The sequence below is a fragment of the Armigeres subalbatus genome, unplaced genomic scaffold (genome assembly GCF_024139115.2).
Source record: "Armigeres subalbatus isolate Guangzhou_Male unplaced genomic scaffold, GZ_Asu_2 Contig1491, whole genome shotgun sequence".
NCBI classification, from domain to species: domain Eukaryota; kingdom Metazoa; phylum Arthropoda; class Insecta; order Diptera; family Culicidae; genus Armigeres; species Armigeres subalbatus.
The window spans coordinates 72277-93674 of NW_026942277.1; the positions used below are offsets into that span (position 1 = coordinate 72277).

The window sequence follows — 21398 nt, forward strand, 5'->3', positions numbered from 1 at the left end:
GTGACCTCTAAGTGGTCTTGTTGTGTAGGGGTTATCACGCCTATCTAGAGAGTAGGAGGTTGAGGGTTCGAGTCCCTCCAAGACACTTTTTCGCAAATTTCATATCAATTTGTCCATTTCGAAACATATGCTGTGCATATGCACAGCCAAGATATTTATCAAAAAAATGGTTTTCGTACGGCCGAGTTGCCGAATAATATGCAATTAATTGTTAACGAATATAATAGTTTTATTCGCATGTAGTTACACTAGCACACTCTAGTGATGTCTAGCAACATTTTTGTCAATATTCAAAAGGACGAGACCAGTGGCATTCTAGCTAAAAATCCGCTGGAGGCCCTTTCAAATCTTTTCAACAATACTAGTACATCTGCTGGTGTAAATAGCGATATTGACACTATCAGGCATGAGGTGGCGATGCTGCGTATTTATATCAATGTGATTTTGCATATACAGCAGTGACAACTGTCGTTGAATGGCGTAAGTTATGAATGTTACTTTTGTACACTCTAGGTGGAGAGCAGTCATAAAGAAATTTAGTAAATAGTAGTAAATCGCTCGAGTTTAGTTTGGAGCTGTAATCAGATCTAATTTATTGTTAAAGTTGCAAAATGCAATGAGGGTATAAAAAATCAGAAAAATATTTGTAGCTTTTCTACCTAGGTCACATATCGCTGTGATGCGTAGTTAGTGAGAACGGGTGATTTGTCCATACAAGAAAATTAATTTTACTACAAATGTTGTGGCGCCATCTCTTTCAACCAGCACCTTTGGCCCTGTCCTATTACAGATCAAATAATCTTTTTGTTTTGTTTGAACTTGCGCGGAAAATAGAAGCACCATGGGTGGGAAAAGTAAAAAGATGAGTCCAAATGAAAAAAAAAACTTATTCTACGCCTGCATAATTAGTGCAAGTTGACTTATGACTTTTCAAGAAATATGGGTAGACCAAGGGTAGCAAGAATTCAACCATTTAATTAATGATTGATCGCATCAGAGCCACAAATTCTATCAAAACGAATAGCAGAGTGGTCGTCAGCAATGGTAAACCGATAACGATGAGCGATTTATTGTGCGAAAATAAAAATAAATCCTTAAAAACGAGTTCACCCATATAGACAAGTGAGTTGGAGAGAAGAAGTGCTCAGATATGAACTAATACGAACAGAAATACCTGTGAAAAGTATGGGTATAATGGGCGAGTATCACGGAAGAAAATTCAAGTGAACCATCAAATTATCAAAAACAGCTCGATTTCAGCTAAAAATATCGCTGCAAGAAGGATGACTTTCAGAATCAAGTTATGTTATCTGACGAAAGCACACACTTAACTCATTTCACCGTATTCGGTAAATTTTACCGAAATCTCAACAGCTGAACTGTTCGGTAATTTATTTTACAGATTTTTTGTAATTTTTTCCATTGCTCAACTGTCAAAATCACCGAAAATCGGTAAAATTATTTACCGAAAAGTTCTGCTGTTGAGTTTTCGGTAAAATTTACCGAATTCGGCGATTTATTTTAAGTGTGCAAGTACAGCATATTTGGATCAAATGGCCGATGTATGGTATGGCGGGAAATGAATATTGAGATACAGCCGCAGAATCTCTTTTGAGCAGTAAAGCATGGTGGGGCTCCGTCATGATCTCTGAGGTGCTTGAGCGCAACCGGTGCGGGAAAATTTCACATTATTGAAGGAATTATGAATCACAAAATGTTCATCCGCATTTTGAAAGAAAATTTGAACGCCAGGGCTGAAAAATTGGGCTTACAGGTAACATACATCTTTTGAGGTTACTAGATTCTATCTTTGACATTTTCTAGAAAACACACAGCTAGACGAATACTTTTTGGACTCACCGTATGCAATTTGTATGAAGCAGTGGGGCGACAACGGATTTTTTTCATATGGAATATTGGCAAGTATGACAGTAATCTCTTATTTGGCGCATAAATTTATACTCCAATGTCAAAATGCTCATATACTATCATAAATTGTGGTGGTAATTGTGAAAATGTGTATTGTTTACCGTTTTTACAAGAGAGAGTGGTGTCGAAAGCACATATTAAATTAAATATTGCAACGAACAAAAATACACCAAATCCGTAAAAATGTAGTGTTTTCACTTAATTCCTTACGCGTAATGTGCAGATAGGTAGCAGAAACTCTGTGCTGAGCAGAAAGAGTTGTTTCTTGCATTATCCAAACTTTGTGCGTTTTAGAATATTCTCACTCACGGCAGTGTTTTTTTTTCATAGACTACGGCGTAGTATTAGTGCCGTCGGCATTCGCTCGATTGGAGGCAACAAATATTTGACAGCTTAGCACCCGCCTGGTATGAAATGAAGGCACAACATGAGGGCTGGAACATGTAGCCTTTTTGCAATTGGAGTTTTTAAAACAGTTTTCATTTTTCTAAACTTCTTCACTTACAAATATGGTAAATATTTGGGAAATAAATTTTTCATATAATAGTAACCCGTAACGCTGGGTAGACACCTTTACGTGGTGAGTTACGGGGTAAGATCTACCACGGTTACATTGCCAGCTGCAGGCATTATCCAACTTCCTCATTATCCAACTCCGTGGTACTTATGAGGGTGTCGCTAAGTCGGTGGCCTCTCGTTAAGTAAGTACCACATCAACACTTCCTTTCTCTCCTTAGTTACGGTGAAGATGGGCGTGGCCTGGAGTAGTAATCCTCATGCTTATGTTATTTTTGTTTAAGATTGGAATCAAGGACCACTCCCCTTCTTGATTTCTGATAGCATTCTAGATAAGGATCTCAAAAGTAAAACATGAGTATCACTAGTGTCCAATCTACGAATTACACCGTAACAATGCTAATGCTAATGCTAATGCTAATAAATTTTTCATATAATAGTATTTTCGTTAGCATGTCCTTGGTAAGCGTGCTTTGGTACGGCAAATGCTGCGTAAAGCGTACCATTGGTCCTTCGCGTACCTGAAGGAATAAAATAGACCCCATCTCGCGGTCCTTAGCCTCTTACCCAGCAACTCCTATCCCTACCTCCCCACGGTGCTGGCCGGGATTCGAGCAACCTTAGAGAAGATCGGGTAACCAACCCCGGTGGGAACTATGGTCTCCGGAGGTGCAAATCTTATTGAGCGTCTGCTCTCCATGTCAGGATCGGCTCACAACTGCGTCTGTTCCCCATGTTAGGGGCGGCTGATCTTCGTCCGAGTGCCAGCGAGGGACTCTAAGTGAAACTGTGCACCATGATCCACCGGAAATAAGGAGGAATGGTCCTCCGGAAATTTAGGGGGTTTGGTTTCAGGCCCTGCAAGCCAGCCAAAAAAAACTCACGCAACGAACAATCAACAAGAGAGTATGGACCGGAACCATCGGCGAAGACCACTGTGGCGAAAAGGGACTAGCGAAAAGGACTAGCACATGCATACTCGCCGATGTGCTCAAGGACCGTGGATTCGGCATCGTAGCGCTGCAGGAGGTTTGTTGGAAGGGATCAATGGTGCGAACGTTTAGAGCAGAGGTTCCCAAACTTTTGGATATGCGACCCACCTAGCAGAATCCCATATTGCTTGCGACCCACCAGGTACCAAATGCATTGATTTTGTGAAATGAGATAAAAATGAGTTCGCGTTCTATTGGACAAATTATAATAAATTGCTTTATATCCCATCATTGTATTTGTCAAAAATTCGTCCACATCCAATCCATAATTTATTCAGATTAGGATTTGAATTGGATTTCGATTTGATTAGGTTTGGTTTTGAATTAGATTTGGATTTGATTTGAATTTTTTTTATTAAAGTGATTTTTAAATCATAATTATAATAAAATTAGATACAATTCGAATTGAATAAGGATTGGTTTTGGATTGGGTTCGATGCTTACATTTGGATTGTATAGGACTTCTTTCTACTTGCCCAAATATCGTATAACAATAAAAGCCGTTGACCTCGTTATGTTTGTTGTTCTTTAATCATCCAATCATTAGTAAGATCATAATTCAAAATATGGAATAGATTTGTGGGACAAAATAGTAACAAAGTCATGAATTAAGATTTGTCTTTCGCGACCCACCGCTGAATAGCTCAACGCCCCCCTTGGGGGTCGCGACCCACAGTTTGGGAACCTGTGGTTTAGAGGTAATCATACCATCTACCAGAGCTGCGGCAACACACACGAGCTGGGAACAGCTTTCATAGTGATTAGCGACATGCAAAGGCGCGTGATCAAGTGGTGGCTGATCAACGAGAGAATGCGCAGGTTGAGGATCAAAGGCCGGTTCTTCAACTTCAGCATGATCAACGTCCATAGCCCACACTCCGGAAGCACTGATGATGATAAGGACGCATTCTACGCGCTGCTGGACCGTGAGTACGACAGCTGCCCAAGCCACGACGTCAAAATCATCATAGGAGATTTGAACGCTCAGGTTGGCCAAGAGGAGGAGTTTAGACCGTTTATTGGGATGTTCAGTGTCCACCAGCTGACCAACGGAAATGGCCTACGACTAATTGATTTCGCCGCCTCCAAGAATATGGCCATTCGCAGCACCTACTTCCAACACAGCCTTCCGTATCGGTACACCTGGAGATCACCACTGCAGATAGAATCACAAATCGACCCAGTCCTGATTGATGGACGGCACTTCTCCGACATTATCGACGTCAGGACATATCGTGGCGTTAACATCGACTCTGACCACTATCTGGTGATGGTTAAACTGCGCCCAAAACTATCCGTCATCGGTCGTACCGCCGCGGTACGACCTAGAGCGACTGAAGCAACCTGATGTCGCCACTGCATACGCGCAGCATCTCGAGACAGCGTTGCCGGAAGAGGGTGAGCTCGATGGGGCCCCTCTTGAGGACTGCTGGAATACAGTTAAAGCAGCCATTAACGACGCAGCGGAGAACAACGTCGGGTATATGGGACGAAGTCGACGGAACGATTGGTTCGACGAAGAGTGCAGACAGATTCTGGAGGAGAAGGACGCAGCGCGGGCGGTCGCGCTGCAGCAAGGTACCCGGCAGAACGTGGAACGTTATAGACGGAAGCGGAGACAGCAGACCCGCCTTTTTCAGGAGAACAAACGCCGCCTGGAAGAAGCGGAGGGGAGGAGATGACTACGTCAGTTCAGCGGACGATGGAAGCCAACCAGCCCCCACCTTGAGGGAAGTTATGGATGCCATCCAACAGCTAAAAACCAATAATGCAGCTGGTAAGGATGGTATCGGAGCTGAGCTCATCAAGATGGGCCCGGAAAGACTAGCCGCTTGCCTGCACAAATTGATAGTCAGAATCTGGGAAACTAAACAGCTACCGGAGAAGTGGAAGGAAGGGGTTATATGCCCCATCTACAAGAGGGCGACAAACTGGAGTGTGAGAACTTTCGAGCGATCACCATCCTTAATGCCCCCTACAAAGTGATATCCCAGATCATCTTCAGTCGTCTGTCACCATTAGTGAATGAGTTCGTGGGAAGTTATCAGGCCGGCTTCGTTGACGGCCGCTTGGCAACGGACCAGATCTTCACTGTATGGCAATGGATGGTGGACATGGACATTCTCGGCCGAACATTTGCAAAGGTGGCAGAACTGTACACCCGCCTGAAACGTGAAGCAACAAAAGTTGGACTGGTGGTGAATACCTCAAAGACAAAGTACATGCTTGTGGGCGGAACCGAGCGCGACAGGGCCCGCCTGGGAAGCAGTGTTACGATAGACGGGGATATCTTCGAGGTGGTCGAGGAATTCGTCTACCTCGGATCCTTGCTAACGGCTGATAACAATGTCAGTCGTGAAATACGAAGGCACATCATCTGTAGAACTCGGGCCTACAACGGGCTCCAGAAGAAACTGCAGTCAAAAAAAATTCGCCACCGCACCAAATGTGTCATGTACAAGACGCTAAGGTGCCTGCCAGAGTAGACACGTCTACGCGACGTAGCGCGAAAATTACACGCAAAGGAATAACAGTCAATAATAAGGAGCTGTCAAATCGTATGGACGCTTCGCTTCGCACTTCGCGTCTACTCTGGCCGCACCCTAATAAGACCGGTTGTTCTCTACGGACATTAAACATAGACAATGCTCGAGGAGGACTTGCAAGCACTCGGAGCATTCAAGAGACGGGTGCTTAGGACCATCTTTGGCGGTGAACCATGAGCTCGCCCAACTCTACGGCGAACCCAGTATCCAGAAGGTAGCTAAAGCCGGAAGAGTACGATGGGCAGTAGGGTGGTTCAAAAAATCGATTTTGCTCCACAGTGCTCATCTGATTCTTTACCATGTTCTGAGTGTCCTCTGAAAATTTGAGCTCATTTGGATTAAAACTGATTTAGCACAAGCCGTTTCAAGTTTGCATGCAAATTAGTATGGGGAAATTTATTTTTTCATTATACTGTTAATGACGTTTCCCCATTAAGCGCAGGTTAAAAGAAAACCTACATAGCTAAAAGGGATACTCAACAGCTTGATTCAGTGTTATCTGTTTAGATGTAGACTAAATAAATGAATGAATGAAGCGTGCTATGGGGGGGATCTAAAATGCACTCTCACAATCAGTGTGGTAGTATTTTACACGGAACCAATTAGAATTCACGTTCAAAAAGATGATTTGATTTTCTCTATTTGTTTGCATGCTGCCTTTATTCAACGCATGTAAAATGACTGGTACTATAAACAGAAACCCATCTTTATCTTTCGTATGTTCGAAATTAACAATCACTCGTCCCAAGTGGGCTGAAAAATTATCCACCTGATAGGGACAAGGATGCCGACATTTTGTCCATTTCTCTTGAGACTTTCGCTGGTTTAAATGAGATATTGCGGACATTCATTGTCGTTTTTTGCTATTTGGCGTCAAAACCAAATGTAAGCAAGCCGGCTGGTGGAATAATTCTGGTTGGAAATGCAATATATGAAGATTTATAACGATAAATGTGCTCAACCGTAGCATAATGGGCCAAGGTTTGAGCCGTTACCCCTATGTTAAACTTATGTGGAATTATTAAACACTCATGGGTTAGCAGAAAAAAAACCTAATGGGTTTATTTGTTTAGTTTTTTTTTATTTGTTGTGAATCTCATGAATGTCACAGTTCTCCGTTCGGTCGAAATTTTAAAGCTCGCACTGAAAAAAAACTCACTTCAAAACAGCAACTTGAATTAAATAGTAGAACAAAATAATGATAATAAAACTGTAAAAGAGTAGAACAGGCGACAGATGTAGGAATTGAGACGGGTATGATATATATTTTTTTTTTCTTGAGCAAGGGTAAACGGAAATTTGCAACCAGACACCTGAGGAGGTACTCATGTAGTGTGGGGATGGGTATGTCATGTAACTCTTACCCGACCCACTAAAACCAAAACCCTTTCGCCAGTCCGTACCACCGGCCCGCAATTAAGCAATACATCAGGGGGGACTATTGAGAACGCTCACGCCTATGCTAACGCACTTGACGTCAATACACACAACATCGACTTCAAGGGTGGCTACCTCAACACCCGTCGATCGCAAGCTATGATAGTAATCTAACGGTCCGTATCATAATCTCACGTTGTAGACGAGCACCCCGACAACAACCACCGCGCGTGAACCGCAATGACCTCTATATCTACATACTGAGGTCCCCGCAGCCCACCCGCGACATGTTGGTTGTCGGGGTGAGCAAAGTGTTCACTGCATCACAGGTGCCCTTACTGCACACGTTGGTTTTGTTCAAGACGCCACCACCGCTGCAGTTTCGACATAATCGGTTGAGATGCTGTGTTCACCGCATTCCATATAGCTTCCTCCCGGCAAATCCTCTCGACGAGCAGCATGGCATTGCGTTCTATCTCGAATCGCGGGCATGCGAACATCACATGCTCTGCCGATTCTACCTCACCTACACATTCAGGACACTCCGCTGAATCTGCGAAGCCAAACCTGTGTAGGAATTTCTTAAAGCAGCCATGCTCAGACAACACCTGTGTTAGGTGGAAGTTGACTTAACCATGCTTCCTATCAACCCAGTTGGACACATCTGGAATCAGTCTGTGGGTCCAACGACCTTTGACTGCGGTGTCCCATGCTCTTTTCCATTTAAGCAACAAAGCTGCTCTCTTGACACGCACTTGCATTGCACCGAGTCCCTTTCGTTGTAGCACTCCACATCCTCCTCTAAGAGTATGTCGATCGGCATCATTCCAGCTATAACGCACACCGCCTCATATGATATGGTGCGATATGCGCTCGCGACACGTAAACACATCAGCCGGTGTACTCTGATCAATTTCTTTACATTGTACTCGGCTTTTAGTGCTACGGCCCATGCCGGCACGCCATAACGGATGATAGACAATGCTACGCCAGCTATCAGCCTACGCACTTGACTATGCACCGCCGATCTGTTGGACATCATTCGTGATAAAGATTTTATCGCCAATGAAGCCCGCTGACATGCATAATCGACGTGGCTCGTAAAATTGAGCTTATCATCGATCATCACGCCCAGATGCTTGAGAGACCTCACGGAGTTAACTGTGCAGGTCCCTACTCTTATCCTCGCCTGTTGCAGCCCATGACGGTTATGCACTACCACGACTTCCGTCTTGTGATGTGCAAGGGACAACCGCCTCGAGTTGAGCCATTCCTCCACTCTGCCAATCGCGTATGAAGCCTTCAGTTCGACTTCGACGAGAGTGTCACCTGCTACTTCTAGCATTACGTCATCCGCGAAGCCTTCTATCTTCACTCCGGCCGGAAGACTTAGGCGTAATACTCCATCGTACATAATATTCCACAGAACCGGTCCGAGGATCGATCCCTGTGGAACACCCGCGGACACTACGATCGACTTTTGACCGGCATCAGTGTTGTATAACAGCACCCTATTCTGAAAATAGCTTTTCAGTATCCTGCACAGGTAATCCGGAACTCTCAATCGGTGCAGGGAGTCAGCAATTGCTGCCCAGCTAGCATTGTTAAACGCGTTTTTTACATCAAGTGTAATCAACGCGCAGTACCTTATACCTCTTCTGTTTAAACCTCTCGCTATCTTGGCCGTATCCGTTACCGCTCGAATTGCTTCGATGGTAGAACGGCCCTTACGGAAGCCATACTGGTTGCTAGATAAGCCACCAGCACACTCTGTATAAGCCGACAATCTATTCAGAATGACCCTCTCTAGCAGCTTTCCAGCTGTGTCGAGTAGGTCTGTATGCCGAAGGATCCCCAGGCTGTTTGCCAGGCTTCGGTAATAGCACCAATTTCTGCCGTTTCCATCGATATGGGAAGTTTCCTTCGTCCATGCATCTCTGGAGGCAGCTCCTGAACATATCTGGATTGGCAAGAATGGCGTGTTTAAGGGCCAGGTTTGGAATACCATCCGGGCCTGGCGCCTTATTGAGCTTAAGTTTTCTTGGGGCTACGATAAGCTCTTCGTTAGTCACTAGCGGTACCACGTCAACTGACTCGTACGGAGTAGCGGGCCAGTTCGATGATTCATGCCTCGGAAACAACCCGTCGACTATTTTGGCCAACATCCCCGGAGATTTCTCAGGTGGCGTGGTATTGATCCTAGCCATCACCATCCTGTATGCATCCTGCACAGCCGCTCGAAGCAGGCTCTCTTACTACATTTGATCTCGTAGTTCAGAGCTCTGCTCGCTGTCTGGAACACCCTGCGTCTCTCGACCTTATCAGCGTCTGTTCTGGCACGTCGCAGCATTCTCTTTGCTCGAAGACAGGTTCTACGAAGGTCTGCAATTGTGTCAGTCCACCAGTACACAGGTTGCCGGTTTCCGGGAGGTTTGGTCCTCCTAGGCATCGTCACATCGCATGCACGTGTTAGTACATCGATTAACTCGTCGCCACTTAATCCCGTTGTTCGCGTCTCCCATCGTAGTGATTCCTCCAAGAGTTCTGGGTTGAACTGCGAGGTGCGCCATCCTAGATCGGCTTTGCCGATCCGCCTTGTGGTTGCTATGGGGGTATACCGGATCATAAAACGAATTTCCTGATGATCGCTAGAGGTATGCCCCTCATGAACCTCCCATTCTGGCTCCACCGTTCATCCCGCGCTGCAGAAGGTCACATCGATGCATGAATCACCGTTCGGTCCCCTGAACGTTGGCACTTGGCCTTCATTCAGCAGGACTACGTTCAATACCGCTAGCGACTCTAGCAGTGTATGACCTCTGGCGTTTGTGGACCGGGATCCCCAGTCCACTGCCCACGCATTGAAGTCGCCTGCTACAACTTATGGTTTTAAGCCAGTTAGTTTTGCTGCAAGAATATCTATTACCCTAGTAAACTGCACTATACTCCACCTGGGAGGACAGCAGCAGCTACAAAAGTAAACACCGTTTACCTTTGCTATAACGAAACCCTCATCATCAGGTGATGATACTATCTCCTGGATGGGATATCGCCCGCAAGTCCAGATGGCCACCATCTGAGACTTATCCGCAATCCAACTACCGTTACCGGCAGGGATGCGGTATGGATCGGACAGCAAAGCTACATCAGCTTTACACTCAGTAACCGACTGTTGTAGCAGCAATTGAGCCGCCTTGCAGTGGTTCAGATTCAGCTGTGTTACCTGCGTGTCTGGATCCTTCTAGAGGCCGGACAAGCCTGGACACCGGTGAGGTGTCTGTTGTCTGTACCCGGGGGACAGATCAGACACCTTGGTGCAGCCTGACAGGTGCGAGCTTGGTGGCCTTCAGCTCCACACCTACGGCATAGCTTACTGCGATCAGGTCCTTTACAGTCATAAGACTTATGACCGTTGCCAAGACACCTGAAACAGGTCTGAAGCGGTTGGTTTATACTTAGCGGACATACCGACCAACCCACTTTCAGTTTAGCCTTATCCATTACCTTTTTGGCCTCAGCCTGAGGTACTTGGAATGAGGCAACCTGCATTCCCGCGTAGCTTTGCGTAACCGAACCGTAGATTCCTGGATCTCGACATTGCACTGATCTCTCAGTGCGTCGACCAGGTCTCTAGCCTCGGTTACTTCATCCAGGCCCTTGCACTGGATGTTCGAAACTGGACATAGGGCTCTTACTTGAACCCCATCGCCCAGGACTTCCTCCGTCAACTTTTTGTACTCAGTACTCTTCTGAGCAGCATCCCGCTTCAAGACGAGAATCATCTCGCCTCTCCGCGTCCTTCGGATGCAGTTGACATCCTTTCCTAGGCCAGCGAGTTTGTCATTAACTCTCATGGCCTTCAAGACTTCGGCGTAGCTCTTGTCGTCAGTACTGACGATAATCGCCTCGCCTCTGTCTTTACGCTTATCACTGACATTGGAAGGCGCACCCGTCTCCTTCTGGGCTCTACCCTTCTTAACAGTGGCGCGTATCGCTCCGCCTGCCGCTTTCTCTGCCGCCTGCTGCCGTTGCCTTCTCGCCTTCTTGGGATTCACGACCTCCCTCCACGGTAGATCTTCCTCCCGGCGAGCTTTAGTGGTCCTCGATGGTGGAGGCACTGGGTTCACCAGCTTGGGATGGCCATCCTTCTGCTCGACCTTCTTCCTTTTCTCTGGCTTCGGGGCTGCGGACTTCTCGACAGCTGCTTTCAGGTTCGCCTCCTGCGTAACCTTACTCAGCTTCGGGGTCGCCCCTGTTACAGCCATCCTTTTGCAGAGTTCCTCGACCTGGCTCTCCGCCAGTCGTTTGCCCTCGGACAGGAGACGAATTTTCGATTCTGCCTCCTCTTTGTCCTTATCCGCCTGCTTCCGCTCCTTGACAAGTTTGCGGAGCTCTCTCTCCGCACTCTTGCTGGCCTCTAGTAGGGACCTCCACTCCGATTTGGCCTCAACTACTAGGGCACAGAGTGCCTGCACAGCAAGTTTCAGATCCTTGCTGTACTTAACCCGGTTGTCTAGGAACGACATAATCACGTCGGATACCTCCGTGACTACCTCCATCGTGTGACCACCGCGTTCTTCGTGGTTCGCCATCACAGATTTGATGACGCGGGTCAGGGTGGGGCCGTCCATCTTTACTTCAACCGGCAACTCCTCAGACCCTCCACGGGCTTCTCCTTCGCCTTCCCCCGGCGATCTTTGGGGAGACCTTTCAAGGCCGCTACGTCTGGTGAAAGGGTTCTCCTTACCACCATTCGCCTCACCTGCATCCCTCGACGTTTTGTGTTTTGTGTTGTTAGAATTCATCGCTGTTGGGTCCCCCTTGCGGCTGCTGTCGAATCCTGCTGGTGTAGTCGCCTTCGCGATCCCATTGTTATCTATACATACCTTGCGGCATGCAGGGAGGCCATGCGAGGGTTGACACTTTCGTGTTCAGAGCCAGATCAGCGCTAGTCAGGAAAGAGCATCTGAGCCTACTCCCACTCAGCTGCCAGCTGAGCGACAAGATTGTACCGCGTGCTACAAGGCCCGCCACGGTTTTAGGGGACGGAAGACAGCCTGGCCATTAGCCCATTCGCCGTTTCAGGTCGGTGCCGTCCGGCCTTACTAAGAGAATAGAATAACCAGACTACCAGCCCTCGCATTCACAATACCTCAACATCCAACAACACGACCAATAACATGCAACCAGTATACCATAATCAGGATCTTACTGGGATCAATCCTGATGTGCCAATGGCACTCCTGGGCTTGTGCTTTTGAAGCGGCACACAATCGCTTTGATAGAGTCTGCTTACGGGCGCTTGTGGTTTTTTGGGAGGGATTTTAGCAGAGCCCACTGCTAAATCCCACCACGCCCTAGGCAGTTCTCATTGACTCACAGACAGCTGGGGAGGGGTCGTCAAGCCCTTGGACATGGTCCCTGCTGCGGGTATGATATAAGAAATATAAACTGAATAAGAGGGCATATACATTGGACATGAGTGCCAGATGTGTGAGTGACAGATGAGCGGAGTTTGCCTTCAGTTTTGTGATGTATTTCGCGGGAAGAAGAAATACTTCCGAGCTGCTGAGGATCGGGCAGCAGCAAGAGATGGCTGATTCGGATGAAGCCGTCTCCTCCGAACACGACACCAGGCAAACAAACTTTTTCTTGGGAGACAACAACAAGAGGAAGGCATACGAAAGGGATTATCGACAGACATTGGAATGGATAACAAAACGACACATGATTCGAAGCTATAATTCATTTGTTATATTTTAATAACATTAGAAAATAATGTAGGTTTCGATACTTATAAATTTTACACAACTGTTAGCCAGACGCAGTAAAGAATTTTACAAAAAAAATAGTGTTGGAACGATGTATGCCCTACCACGGTGAAACCCAGAGAAAAACCAAAGATTCCTGGAAGCAGTCAGTATCTTCGTGAATCATGATTTGCTCTTGATGAAACACCATGAGCAAAGATTTGTCGTAAATCAATCGAATTATAATTAAAGCGTATGTTGATTGAGATTTCTATCAAACACTTAAGAAACCTGCAAAGTTGATTTTCTGGATTTTTCTGAAGATTAATGTAAACGAATGACTAAAATGAAATACATGTGATTGTTCTGCAAAATATTGTTAGACCTGCATTGGACTGCAGGTGCAGCGTGGCGCTTTCAACGGCAACCTGATAATTGGCGTTGGAGCTAGAACAAAATCGAAATTCTTCGCATGTTCTCCACTAAATTTCCTGTCATACTACGTAGGATTGTTTGATTATGTCGAAAATTAAAAAAAAATGACAGAGGTAACAGAGTGTTTCATTAACCGATCGGGTCATGCTTATGATAAAGTAGACACTTTTTTTAATTTTAAAATTCAGGCCACGAATAAAACAATCGCAACTTTGCAGAGTGTTCTTTTAATTGTTTGATATGTGTATGAAACTTTAGCTCGCGTTTCAAAAGCATCACATAAACTCCATCTGTTACCACTTGTTTTATTCATTCCCATGCTTTAGTTAGTTCTAGCAGTACTCCACTATACTGCGCTGTAGTGAAAGCTCTGAATGTGAACTTTTCGTCGATTTTTTACGCATGCGCCTCGTCCGTTCATCGATCCAACCGTTACCACGCGCCAAGAAACATATTCTACCCCACTCACATATTGGCGGTAAAGTTATAAATCAAATGTAAAGCAAAGCTAAGTGAAGTGTAGTGGATATGACCGCCAGCCCGTCCCAGGAGAAACTCATCCACTCGGACGATGGCTTCAACGTGTACCTTACGAAACAAACGACCTCGACCATCGGCTTCCGGTGGGACTTTTCCGCACCACTCGAATCGCCCTTCGATCTGTTCAAGGTGGAAAAATGCTACAGCTGCCGGCGCAACCAATGGCAAATGGTGCACTGGGGAACGGCGTGGTCTGTCACGGTTCGCAACCTGGAGCAGAACCTGTGCTACTCGTTCCGTATCACCGCGATGAAACATAATGAGGAAGAGGAGATGTTTGTGCACGTGAGAAAATCGAACATTTTTAAATCGTTCACTCTGCCGGACGTCCCGTCGACGATGTCGATTTTTCGGGCAGTGAAGAAAAGCCAACCGGCGTTGATACGGAAGCTTTTGAGCTTGAAGCCGGAACTGGTCAATGTTCCGGTCAATGGAGAGACGTTTCTTTATCAAGCGGTGAGAAACAATAATCTGGAGGTGATCGATTTGCTGTTTGAGTTTGGAGCGAATGTGAATCTTGGGGTGCCAAATAATTCGGAGACTCCGTTGCATGTGAGTATATTGAATGGGATAAATAATAATACGTCATTGACAATAATTGTACGATTTCAGTTGGCAGTCTACAACAAGAACATCAAGATCGCTCGTCATTTGCTCGAGCATGGAGCCGACATAAATGCGGCGAACTGCATTGGGATGACAGCTGGACACTATGCAGTAGATACGAACAACTTGCACATACTCAAGTACGTTTTGACCCACGGAGGAAGCACCGAGGCTCGCGATCGTTGCAGCTGGACGTTGATCTTTCGCGCAATCTACATGCACGCCAGTACCGAGATCATCAAATACCTGCTGGAGAAAAAATGTCGACTGAAGATTCGGGATAAGAATCGGCTGATGCCGCTGGACTACGCCCGTCTCACGGAACAACAGGAGGTCATCAATTTAATCAAGCGTAGGCTTAAGATCTGAGTGGAACGCCATCAAACGGCATATTTACTGATATTTACAGTTTGTTTGTAAAATTTCTAGCACAATTTTGTAGCTCACTTTTACACCGGTGTGCGTGTGTTTTTTTAAATAAAACTTAACTAACAATACTTAATCCAAATCATAGTGTTCAGGAGGGAAACACTGAGAGCTACCAAGGGGGGATTTCACGCTGCTCTCCGGAATAATACTAAAGGTGCAAATACAGAAAACAAGGTGGCCATCACCGCGGTTGACGCACTACTGACACCTTTGCGTTGCTCTTCCCAGCCATCATCGTGACTATCTCCGTGGTGGTCTGGATGGTGATGAGCTTCACGCTTCTTTCGGGACTCTTCCGGCTGTTCTTCGACTGGTTTGATGATGGACAGTTTCGTGGAAATAGGTTTCACGCTGAGATCTTTGTTGTCGTGCGCATTAATGCCACCGGGGACCAGGGGGTTGGCGTACTCTGAAACAGGCGACTGCACAGAATTGGGTCCACGAACTCCGTAGATTGGATGTGAGTCCGGTGCGACGTAATCAGAAATAGGAGGAATTTCTCCACGGAATGGCCCGAATTGAGGATTGTCTCTGATGAATTGCTCAGTTTTCGAGACCGATTTTATGGCTTCCTGTCGAACGTTGCTTGGCGAGTTCAACAGCGATACATCGAGTACAGCCTTTCCGTCGTACGACACGACAGATCCCTCCGGATAAACCTTTACTACATTTTGCGTCGCCGGTGGGAGGTAATACGAGTCAACTCGGTCGTCGGGCATTGCCATTTTGTCCTCACCCTCCTCAACGTTCATTTCCTTCAGGTCCCCTGTCAACCGTTCCATAGCGGCTTTGCGTTCTTCAACTTCCGCCGATTTCTGAGCCAAGGCCATACTGTCCAAGGGCGACGGAATGAACATTGGTTCGAAAGCCTGCCTTTGTGGTTCACCGCTGCCGATCATCAGTGCGTCGCTTTCGATGGCTTCGTCAATGTCGTAGTCCTGCCGCCGTTGGATCATATCGCCGTGATGGCGCAGTAGATCGTCGTACTCCGCATTCATCATACCGTTTCGGCGGTAGATTGGCTTGAAACCGCTTTCCACCACTACGGAGCTGGGTTCGAATCCGGTGCTCGATTGAGGGTCTATCGGGGTTTTGTTTTCGTGAACATCATAGGGGGCTTTGAAGATGGGTTTCACGTTTTGGGGTGGTTCCTTCATGATCGGCCGCTTGGTGAGACGGATCGGTAGAGTGATCGGCGCTGGTTCGATTTTCTTGAGACCCATGGTCAGATGGGGCGATACATCGGGGACCATGTAGGGTACAGTTTTCATTGGCTTCACCAGCATCATTTCGATTGGTTGAGGCGCCATCGATTGTAGTTGGGATAGCGGTGGCGGTGGAGGTGCTTTGCGGAATGGTTTGATCTCCGTTGGCTCTCCGAGAAGTAGGATTGGAGCTATGGCTTTCACGGGAAGCTTACTTTTGGGCATGAAAGGTCGCATCAGAGGGCTGACTGGTTTTTGATAATGGCTGATGATCATCGAGGGCTGTGGGATGTTGTATGGGCGGGAAGGTCGACCGTTGATGGGGCGTCGTTCAACGGCGATTGGACGCCGCATGGGAAGCTTCACGGGTCGGAACATTGGACCGTTGCTTGGAGGACGGAGATAGACCGGTAAACCAGATGAGGTAAGAATTGGCTTGCCATGGTGCATAATTTCCACATGGGACAGAGGTTGTTGTTCATTGGTGGTTTGGTTCACGTAAGTCTGGTTGTTTCGGAGTTTTTCTTCAAGGTCTTCAGCAGCTCGGATTCCTTCTTCAATGATTTTAGACATTTCTGGGTCATTTTCTAAGTCCAACTTGAAATGCTCGGTTGGTTGATCGGCAGTCATTTTATGATTTTTTATCACATCTTTGTCATTCTTGTGAACAAAATTTTCGTGCTGCTCCAGAAATGTTTCCGACGGAAGTAGTTTGGATTCGTGCCGGATTGAAGGTTCCGCATTGATGCTTTCATCACTGGGATCAACAAAGACCTCATCTATTTCACTTGAGGAGGCTACATCGCACGAGTCGTGAACATTGATGCGCCATCCAAGATATCGATGAGTGAAGCACTGATAGTAGACTGTATCAGGAGTATCGGCATCTGGCGTCCAGGTGATGACTCCAGGCTCTCCGGGGTCACATTTCAAAGTGAGACTTCTTTGGTAGGCACCAAACGAGGGATACGAATCGGCCGATGGACCGTCGGGATTTGGAGTCCAGTTGCAGATACGACCAACGCCTGTCGGCATCAGTTGTCCATTGCGGTTTTGATGAACTCCAGCAAAGATTCGAATGTTCTAGAAGAAATGAAAAATCTGTGTAATACTTTTATCAATCACAGCAGAGATTGCATGAATACCTTCCGAACATCTTCCTCTTGGTGTTCGTAGCCTCCAACGGAATCATCGGTGATGTAGAATGGATGGTACTTGGCGGGTGTTTCCGGATCGTTTCCTCCCTCGACTACAAATGTGTAGGTCTTGCCCCTTACCACATTGATTTCCGGAATAAGAAGACCATTGATATACCACGAGATTCCCCATCCGACATGACCTGAAGCAATATTAAAAATAATATTAATTAATACTATTATTTGAGGTTTATTTAAACTCACCGGTGATGGCTGGATAGCCTTGTTTTCCTCCAGTGGGACCCATTTGAGCATAGAACACTCCATCTTCCGGCTCGTAGCATTGAATTGGAGGAATCTCCCAGGCACCGGCCTTCGCAGGGGGACGCGCTGTGGCGGGCGCATTTGGTCGTTTCATGGAATCAGCTCGACGATTGGGTTCTACGCTTTGTAGCTTTTGTGGATTATCATGCTGCTTCTGTTGATCCGATTCCGGAGTTGGACAATTCCAGTACGGTTGACGCCCAAAGTCAACTTGTTTGGTATTTTTCAAATACTGTGAGTGGAATGATACCTCGTACCGTTGGTTTAGCGGTCCAATGGCCCAAACGATTGCTTGCGATCCGTTGGTGAAAATTGGTAGATCCAAATGATCTGAAGCCCGTAGTGGTCGTTGATAAGTCACTATCGAATAACCATTCACCATAGCAGCGTTCAACAGACGAATTGAGCTACTGTTCTCGTTGATCCTTGTATCCGGACAGCTTCCACGTGTTCCCGAACACTGCGATTTGGCATCCAAGTAATAGTCCTGCGCGTATCCCTTTCCGGTTGCTTTATCGACCCAAACGACCGCAACATCAGCTCCCACCATCACGCTGCGAGAATGATCCGGAGACACACCGAAGGACATGTATTCGCCATCCTCTGTAATAAATTATTTAGTGAATAAAAAAGAATACGACCCAGCATGTTTTCTTCATAATCGACATAAAAGTAGTATCAGTTAAGTAACAATTAGATAACCAGCACCTCTCGCCAACTGAAGTCAACGGACTTTAATTACAATGTCGTTATGCGCGTAGCTCTCGGCATTCTGCTTTTTTTCCCTTCCCTCCTCTGAATACAGGTCACCGGAGTGCATATAGCATTTAACGACAACGCGCTCACATGGCACTTGACTTGTTGGTTGGGCCAGCCAGCAGCGCGCGGGGGTAATAAATTTGCACTATGACTTGCACTTAGTGGAAGAAGAATGACATCGTTTTGATGTTTCGATTACGTTATACCGTCACTTTCTCAAGCTCGCTTCTCAACACTGACCCAGTGACCTTTCGGTAGTGACGCGGGACTTTCAGATCTTAGTCAAGTTGACAACCGCCGCCAGGTTGCGAAAGAGCTCGATCTCTCATTCATAAAACCGTTACCAACATGCACGCATGTCGGCTTTGAATTGCAGAGCATGATCTGAGGTCATTCGTTCTTCATATTTTTCTTTACGTGAAGCTTACTATCAAATGGGGAATCCATGCTAACTACTCACCTAGTTTGGCAACCAGTTGGATTACAATGCTCTCGCCGGCGACGGCCCATCGCACTTCGAATGCCAGGTCATCCAGCAGCACTTCGCAGTTCAGTTTGGACTGGTCGAGTCGAGTGTGGCCGGGTTCGGATTGGGAAGAAAGTGGAGCAGCATATGAGTAATGACATGCAAGGTGGCAGCGGAATCAAGGGAAATGTAGGGACGAGACTGGTGTCGCTGAAACCTGAGTTGATGGGAGGGGGGTGTAACAGTGAACCCATTCGCGACACAATCGGTTCGAAACCAACAAAAATCAAGGACAAACAAAATAATAAATTGCTAATCGAATGCTATGTAAAGTTTATTAGTGTGTGATTTTTACAAAATGAGTTTTCTTAGAAATAAAAATTAGTATCCTTCTGCCGGATGATATTAATTGGGAGAAACATGTTTAAGCTACAAGCAATATTTCTTACGGAGAATGAAGTAGCGCATTAATGACCAAAATGATTTCGCCAAGTTAACAAGCTTTTGAAGGGTGTTATTTTTTATAACTGAACTGAATCTGACCTATGACGGTACTCAATCGTAGTGCAAATATCATTTTTAGTTACGACGATAGACAACTGCATCTCTGATTGAAGTTGAGCAACGTGTGGAATAACAATAAGTACCTACATTATTAAACTTGGAATGTTATTTAAAGTTGCCACTACCGGCAAATAATTGGGCTTAATTGGGGTTCAAATGAAACAAGTTCATAATCCACGCAAGGGTTGAAGTTTCGTGAACTGAAGTAACATTTGCCGAAATCAAATTTATTTAATACGAGTTCATGAGTCATTGAGTTGAGCAAATACCATAAAAAGTTTGTAAGTATTTCAGGAAAGCTGCAAAGATAAATGAAAAATAGTGAAGATAACAGCGATCCATTGTTGTTCTCCGAAAGTCCGTAACCAGTCGATACTGTTCATTGAAATCCTTAAAGAATTTAAAACTTCCAAGAATAAAAAATAAACTTTGTGATCATACGAGTTGAGAAAAAATCGAACCTAGTTTTGAAGATCCACAATGATTCCTTGAACTATGTGGGAAAAGGTTCAAGAAAGTCCATAAGACTGCAGAATTATTCACGTATTCACGAGAAATATTAAATACTATCAATCTGAGCATTAATTATGCCCATTTATGGATAAAACCACAAATCGTTTCGAAAATCTCCCATAGTTTCCAAATAAAATCTATAAAATCTCCACAGTCCTAAATCTTTCATTGCACTTCTTATTTTTCAAAGAAGCTCTCAATCCTACTGAGAATCTCATAGACCTTAAACAATTCTACATAAGTATGGACACATTGATAATCCTCATAATGTCTTCAAAAAGTTCAAAGAATCTTTGAAATCATAAAACGATTTAACACTCTTGAAGGAATCTCCATTTGAAGCCCATAGTGATTTTTATAATATAAATAACATTGCATTTTCAAGCAACTCCCGAAATATTTATACAATTCGAGAGAAGGGGGCTGTCTCCGGTTGTGGGCTCTTGATACTTGACAGATAAGACAAATCTGAGCAATGTCAAACTTGTACTTTGACAGCACAAAATAGTCAGAGCCAAATCCAAAGCGTGACTTTTTTTCAGGCATTGCAAGTTATCCCATCATTCGATCTTCTGAGCAAAGATACTGATGATATGCTGGGATATCGATCTTAGTTATCTATCTGTTCAGTAATAAAAGCACAATGTTCGCCATGGAGAAACGTTTTTTCACTGCTTTTGTTGTAGCAACGCCCTCGCAACGTGAACAAACCCCGAATCGCGCTCGATATCAGGATCATCATCAAATGCTCTAATGATAATATCTTTCCAGAGTGCTCTTTGATTAGGGATAATATCTTTGCAGCAGCAAAGATGATATCCTGTGCTCAGATGATATTGCAATGCCTGCTTTTTTTTGTCGTTTTTTGAGTGCGGTAAATCGAAGCAAACATTGAAAACAGGTACGTTTTATACTTTGTCATTTGATACATTAAAGTATACCAGTTTCCACTGAAATGTGTATGTCTTCTAAATTTAGGGAAAGTGACCCCAAAACCGTGTTTACGGTGGCAGTAACAAAACAAGACCTAAACTTATTTAGGTTAGACGAAAAAAGTGCTAAAATAATAGATGAGAAGGTAGGCAAAATTCGAATTTTTTTACATTTTGATGAAGCATCTAACATTTCGGCGAGACAAAACGCCATAGCGGGACTATCCTACAATGAACCAGAATTCTGCTTCGCCGAAGCGTGGTGCGTTGTTCCCCTAAAGCTGCCAGTTGAAAGGCGTTTTGCCTCATGACTTTCCGGCAACGAAATATTATCACTTTTTTAAAATATGAATGTTATCAATATTATTGAGATTTTCTC

At 45.4% G+C, this 21398-nt stretch overlaps 2 protein-coding genes across 2 annotated transcripts in view; one reads left to right on the forward strand and one right to left on the reverse strand.

Moving 5' to 3' along the window:
• The first annotated feature begins 14041 nt into the window (after window positions 1-14041).
• Window positions 14042-15062, forward strand: LOC134202879 (putative ankyrin repeat protein RF_0580). Its single transcript, XM_062677867.1, has 2 exons — window positions 14042-14637; window positions 14698-15062. The coding sequence occupies exons 1-2, from the start codon at window positions 14074-14076 to the stop codon at window positions 15058-15060; spliced, it is 927 nt and encodes a 308-aa protein (XP_062533851.1). The 5' UTR covers window positions 14042-14073; the 3' UTR covers window positions 15061-15062.
• The window catches only part of LOC134202878 (protein Skeletor, isoforms B/C-like), an 84819-nt gene continuing 78476 nt past the window's right edge, over window positions 15056-21398 (reverse strand). Inside the window, exons 5-8 of the mRNA XM_062677865.1 lie at window positions 19005-19104; window positions 17726-18388; window positions 17471-17664; window positions 15056-17408 (exon numbers count right to left, since the gene is read on the reverse strand). Of these exons, the coding sequence (XP_062533849.1) occupies window positions 15246-17408; window positions 17471-17664; window positions 17726-18388; window positions 19005-19104 (3120 nt within the window). The 3' untranslated portion in view covers window positions 15056-15245. The remainder of the gene's footprint in view (window positions 17409-17470; window positions 17665-17725; window positions 18389-19004; window positions 19105-21398) is intronic.